This window comes from Cryptomeria japonica, unplaced genomic scaffold (assembly GCF_030272615.1).
Source record: "Cryptomeria japonica unplaced genomic scaffold, Sugi_1.0 HiC_scaffold_110, whole genome shotgun sequence".
Taxonomy (NCBI): domain Eukaryota; kingdom Viridiplantae; phylum Streptophyta; class Pinopsida; order Cupressales; family Cupressaceae; genus Cryptomeria; species Cryptomeria japonica.
The window spans coordinates 301,153-308,162 of NW_026728932.1; the positions used below are offsets into that span (position 1 = coordinate 301,153).

At 33.7% G+C, this 7,010-nt stretch overlaps 1 protein-coding gene across 1 annotated transcript; it reads left to right on the plus strand.

Moving 5' to 3' along the window:
* The first annotated feature begins 2,350 nt into the window (after nt 1–2,350).
* On the plus strand, nt 2,351–6,281 carry LOC131865419 (receptor-like protein 7). Its single transcript, XM_059215320.1, has 2 exons — nt 2,351–5,274; nt 6,015–6,281. Exon 1 carries the CDS (start codon nt 2,432–2,434, stop codon nt 5,183–5,185), a length of 2,754 nt encoding a protein of 917 aa, XP_059071303.1. The 5' UTR covers nt 2,351–2,431; the 3' UTR covers nt 5,186–5,274; nt 6,015–6,281.
* The last annotated feature ends 729 nt before the right edge of the window (nt 6,282–7,010 follow it).

The window sequence follows — 7,010 nt, forward strand, 5'->3', positions numbered from 1 at the left end:
TTTTGAAACTCAAAATTAATTTTTTCATTCCAAACACTAAAATAAATCACTTTGAAAAATATGAGATTTACTATCAAAATAGTTAATCCACCATATTTTAAATAAATTATGGTCAACAAGAGAATTCTTTGTAAACTTAATAATATGAAAATTTAAAAACGTCTTTATATGGAATGAGTGTAAAGGAGGACCCAGAATTTAATATGCGTGACCATCCCACAACTTACCTACATTCCCATTGACCCAGTGCCCACTGTTACACCTTTATAAGGAATTTTGTAGAAGATTATTGCGTCGGTGTGAGACTACTACTTTTCGGCAATGGCTACGCAGCGGACAAAATGGTCCGCCCATGCCATGCCTTCTACATGTCCCTCATGTCAGGGCAATCACTCTCAAGCCCGTACAATCCGTCACATCCGTCAGTTAATTTTTTTATCAGTTAAAATCTAAAATATTAGCCACTCCCTCTGTCTGCCAGATTACTTGCTTTGTGCAATCTGTCCTGCGAGAGATGTTGGTAGTTGCAGGACAGGACACCATAAATGTTGCACCTTAGTTGCATGACAGGACACCGTAAATGTTGCATTTTGCTCGAAGAGTTTTTACTTTGGTATAACACTCGAAACCAGATGTAATTTTTTTTATAATAATTTATATGTTTAAATTTTTAATTTATTTTAATAGAAAGTATATTACAATATATAATTAATTGTAAGATATATATTGTATGTATAAAAAATAATTAAATGATTTTAACATTAAGAAATAATTAGATACTTACTATTGATTTTGATAGCATGATACAGTCATATAGTTATTTTTTATGTTAAAATAATTTCACTATTTTTTATTTTAAATTTACTTATTTATTTTTTATATTAAAATCTATTAATTATTTTAAATGATTTTAACATAAGAAATAACTAAATGATTTTAACATATATGATTAAAATCACTTAGTTATTTGTTACTTATATATAAATTTTAATAATATTATTATAAATTTTTAATAATTTAAAAAGTAAATATATTTAGAAAAAATAAACTATTATTTAGTATTTAAATGTTTTTAAAATAATATTATTAAAATTTATATATAAATAATTTTTATTTTCTATGTTAAAATCACTTAGTTATTTGTTAGGTTAAAATCGTATAGTTATTTCTTATGTTAAAATCATTTAATTATTTTTTATTTTAAAATTATTTATTTATTTCTTATATTAAAATCAATTAATTATTTTAATTTAAATGATTTTAACATAAGAAATAACTATATGATTACCTAACTTAAAAAATAGTTTATTTTTTCCAAATATATTTACTTTTTAAATTAAAATAATTATTTGATTTTAATATAAGAAATAAATAAGTAATTTTAAAATAAAAAATAATTAAATGATTTTAACATTAAGAAATAATTGGATACTTACTATTGATTTGGATGGTAATATATATCAAACTGCATTTTTTTTAACGATACAGTCATATAGTTATTTCTTATGTTAAAATAATTTAACTATTTTTAATTTTAAATTTACGTATTTAATTTTTATATTAAAATCTATTAATTATTTTAATTTAAAAAATAAACTATTATTTACTTATATCACTATTTAAATTTTTTTAAAATAATATTATTAAAATTTACATATAATATATCTTACAATTAATTATATATTGTAATATATTTTCTATTAAAATAAATAAAAAATTTAAATATATAAATTATTATAAAAAAATTAGGGATTTCGAGTGTTATACAAAAGTAAAAACTCTTAGAGCGAGATGCAACATTTACGGTCTCCTGTCCTGCAACTACCAACGTCTCTTGATCCAAACGTTGACAGGACAAATTGCACAAATCAAGTAATCTGGCGGACAGAGGGAGCAGCTAATATTTTAGATTTTAACAGAAAAAAAAATTAACGGGCTTGGGAATGATTGGCCTGATGGCATGAGGGGCATAGAAAAGGCATGGCATGGGCGGGCCATTTTGCCCCCTGCGTAGCCATTACCCTACTGTTACACTCATCGAGTAATGCATAGAAGATGGTAGAAGTGATTGAGTGGACGTGAGACCACAACATTTCCACTTGCTCAGGCATAATAATTATTTAGTGAACGTGTAAGGACCATTTTCCTTTCATTAATTGTAGACAAAAGATGACGATTCCATTCATTCAGTTGTATACAGAAGATCCGACAAAATTAATTACTGTACTTTTCCATGCATTCAATGGCAGGGACCCGGGATATGACAAAATTTACTGCGGTTACCTTTTCCAGTCGTTCAATAATACACGGCAATCCCAACACAAAGATGTTTAAGCGAACCAAGGGATTTCTTTAGCTTTTTTCTTACCTGATCTCTGATCAATTCTTTTTATTGAAAGCATAGATATACGCATTTTATTTTGCGAAAGATATGGAAGCTACGGTTTCATATAGCAAAGTTGCACTTGCAATCATTACAATATCATGCGGCCTCTTATGTTTGATCGCCTATCCTACAATGGCGTGCCCGCTAACCGACAGAAATGTTCTCCTGGATTTTAAGGCAGATCTTGCAGATGAGGATAAAAGGCTTAGTTCCTGGCACGGATTGAATTGCTGCACTTGGAGTGGAGTTGGCTGTAACTTCGGCACAGGCCATGTTTCTCTACTCGATTTGAATGGATACAATTTGGAGGGTGACATCCATTCATCGCTGTTTGAGCTTGCAGAGTTAGAGCACCTCGATCTCAGTGATAACTACTTTCAAGGTAACATCACTCCCCATATTGGAATGTTGAAGAAACTCAGTTTTCTTGCTTTGTCAGATGCTGGTGATGCAAATGAATTTTATGTGAGTTTGGAAAGCTTATCAAATCTAGTGAGCTTGGAATACCTCGTTCTGGATGGACTAAATATCTCTGTAGGCAAGGAGAGCGCCGAAGCTGTTGGCAGTCTACGGAACCTTCAAGAACTCAGCATGTCTGGGTGTGGGCTTAGCGGACCAATTCCCAATTCCCTTGTCAAACTCACTTCTCTCCTTCATCTCGATCTTTCAAGGAATTCTTTGTTAGCCCAAATACCTGCTTGGTTTGAAAATGTGACTGCCCACTTGCTCTCACTTGATCTTTCTGACAATTACAATCTTGGAGGAGACATTTCTTTTATTGGACAACAAATTTCACCATCACTGACTAGAATTATTCTTTCACGGACAGCTGTGGAGGGTGAAATTCCATCTGCTATAGGGAACGTTTCATCCTTGGAGAGTCTTCATCTGTTCAATACTAGAATTGAAGGTAAAATTCCTCTGTCCATCGCCAATCTCTCTAAACTTTTTTCTTTGGATCTGTCCCACAACAACTTAAGAGGATCAATCCCACCTTCGTTGGGATCACTTTCTTCCCTTTCATATCTTGACCTCAGTTACAACCAATTTAATGGAGCAATTCCTCGCACAATTTCAGATCTTGTTAGCTTAAAACACCTTTGGCTGGACTCTAATGGGTTAAGTGGTTCCATATCCCTTTCTCTCTTAGATAATCTAACTAGACTTGAATATCTGTTCCTTTCCAATAATCACCTAACCGTGAGTAGTGATTCACCCTGGATCCCACAGTTTAGAAACCTCCAGGCTCTGCGATTATCTTCCTGCAATTTAGATAGAATTCCACCGTTTCTAGTAACCCAATATGGCATGATAGAGCTGGACCTATCCGCTAACAGAATTGCAACAGATATTCCGTCCTGGATTTGGGACTTAACCAGTCTTTATTATTTGAACCTTAGCTGTAACCAATTAACAGGTTCTCTGCCATCTAGTCTAACATCCATGACTCTTATGTATCTGGATTTGCACAATAACAGCTTAGAAGGTCCTCTTCCTCTTCCTCCTGATGCTCATCTTTTGGACCTGTCGGGGAATCAGTTTAATGGTTCTATTCCTGCTGATACGGGTGCATATCTTTCAAATTCGTGGTATTTATCCTTGTCTAGGAATAATCTCAGTGGAGCCATTCCAGATTCTATTTGCACTCCAGAGTTGCAGGTTCTTGACCTGTCAAGTAATATGCTGAGCAATATGATTCCTCCCCATTTGATAAGGAAATGTTCTTCTCTCAATGTTCTAGATTTGGCGGAAAATCATCTAGAAGGTAAAATGCCAGCAGAATGGGGCAACCTGAAAGAGATTAATACATTGAAGCTCGCTGGTAATAAGTTGAGAGGACTTCTTCCGTCTTCGCTTTCAAAATGCCACACTCTGCAAGTATTGGATTTGGGAAATAACAAGTTACAAGGCACCATTCCCCATTGGATTGGGAAGCTATCACAACTGCACGTGTTGGTGTTAAGGTCTAATCATTTCCATGGCAGTGTCCCACGCCAGGTGATCGACCTTTCAAATCTTCAAATTCTGGACCTTTCACACAACCGCCTTTCAGGACCTATTCCGAGCAACCTTACAAACTTGCTTGCAATGGTCAATGAATCACAGAGTAATCCAAACCATTTGGAAAAATATACTTTAGATGGTGCAATATATACAAATAAAATTGTAATGTCGTGGAAAGGTGGGGATGGTGAGTTTGTGAAAGTTCTTTTCATTCTTAAATGTATTGATCTTTCAAATAACAATTTATCGGGGAACATTCCTCTCAAAATGGGATCCCTTAAGGGCTTGATAGTCCTTAACCTTTCAAGGAATCATCTCAGTGGCCCAATCCCAAAAACATTGGGAGACATGGATCAGCTAGAGTCTCTGGACCTCTCGATAAACAGGTTGAATGGCAAAATTCCCTTGGAACTTCAGTTGCTGACTTATTTGGAGTTCTTGAATCTATCTTACAACATGCTTGATGGAAAAGTACCCCACGGAGGGCAGTTTCTGACCTTTGGGGAGTCATCCTACTTAGGCAATCCTAAGCTAAGTGAGATTCCATTTACCAATACAACAGTCTGCAACAACTCTTCTGGATATGACAACTGCACAAGTATTGAGACAATTGGTGTAGAAAATTCAGATGCTGAAATGAAAGGGTGGGCCATCGGACTTGGATTGAGTTATAGTTTGGGATTCTCTATTGTGATTGGAATATTGTGTTTCAATAACAGGATAAGAAAGAGAGTCTTCAATTTGTATGATGATGCAGTTTTAGCTGTTGATCGGTGTATAACAGGGAATAAGTGAAAGTAGATACCTTTATACAGAGGGTTGGGTTACTATATATGGACAAAATTTCTCTTAGTATATGGCCACTGCAACTTTGTAAGCATGAGGTGAGCTAGAAATTGCTGGTGCTACTGATGTCGTAAACATTTCAATGCGTCCTAATATATGTAATTTAAATTACTGTTTAGAATTTATTTTGATGTGTAAAAGGTTATTGTAAGGGATAAAATTATATACTTATATGTTTCTAAAGTTATTTTATTAGTTCTTGCGTTGTTGGATTCAATCTGTTTTATAAGCTGGTCAATCATTTTACAGTATAATACAGTTTTAATTTTCACTCATATTTTTATAATTAGAAAAAAATCTTTTATCTGTTATTCTATTGATCACAGTCATTGCATAATTCATTTTTTATTTTCTTTATTTTATGAAAGTTTGAATTATTTACAACCATAACATAATTTTTTTCTATTTCCATAATTGCGAATGCTCATTGAATTCTGAAAAAATGTAGAGAACTTTTTTCATTGAATGCACATTGTCACGGATCTTATAGGTTGAGTGCATATTGAATGCATAGGATATTCTCGAGCCACTCATTCAGTACTATCTGATTAGCCTCCTTAATTAGTAATATTTTGTATATTCCGAAACCTGCTTTTCTAAGCTCTAAGAAAATCAGCATTGCGGCCTATAGAAAAGAGCATTACTTTACTGACGTGAGTATTTTGAGAAGTTCTTTGTTCTGTAATGGAGGGAATTTTTATCTGAAATTTCTTTTTAATGGTTTGGCTTGACCCTTGGCCAGGCTTGTTAAGTAAGCTATGTTAGCTGGTTTATGCAGGGAAGCAAAGCTAATGGACATCGACGGGTAATGCCAAATTCATGAAAAGAAAGGCTGACGCACAGAAGATATACATATTTAATGTTTTGCTGAGATATTTATTCTTAAGTCCCCTAAACTATTGAAGCTATTCTGCACTATTCTGTGGATTAAGATTTCCATATATGTGTGTCTTGAGTTTGTTGTTGTGGTATTCTTGTTGTTTGTGTAAGAGTTCTGGACTTGCTATCTGGTTTTTAATTTTTTCAAAGTTTGCATATAAATCTGAAATTATTTATTAAGGATATTTCACTCCCATAAGGGTTGCCATGTAAATCTTTTTGAGTTTTGTATGCATACTGTTTCGTTTACCTCTATAATGTTGTTGGATAGGTTTTGCAAATGTTGTTGACGTTTTTCAGATCATTTAGTCTTAAATTTCTTTATCCCAGTAAATTGGTTGTTTGTAATAGAGGTCAAAATCCCCAACAAAATTAAATCTATCGGGAATTGCAAGCCATGTGAGCTTCCGAAATGAAATAGGTGAGGCCGGAGCACAGGGGGAAGATGGATTAACATCAATAAAGAGATCATCTATAACTTATAAGAAAACCTTCACTCGAACTCTGGATGAAGCCTTAACATCTATCATGAATAAAAAATTCAATGTGTCATAAATACATGTTGACAATAAACCAAGAGAGCTAAGGTCTACAGCATTTTCTTCAAATGAACAGAAGATGACATGAAACAAAAGTACTTGAATCATACTGCATGCAGGGAGTATGCAAATATCCATCAGGCTTTTAGAAGGTAGATGTTTCTTGATAGAGAGAGGTACAGTTGGAACATGATTCAAAGTTTGGAAATATTAGATACCTTTAGATGAGACGATGCAACCAACTGTTGACACATGGTGTGCCCACCAATACATAGTATGTAATAAAGACAAGTTCGGCAAACTTAAGATTGTGCAGAACAGAGAGCCTTTAACAAGGGAAAGCTGAAGAAAGAGAA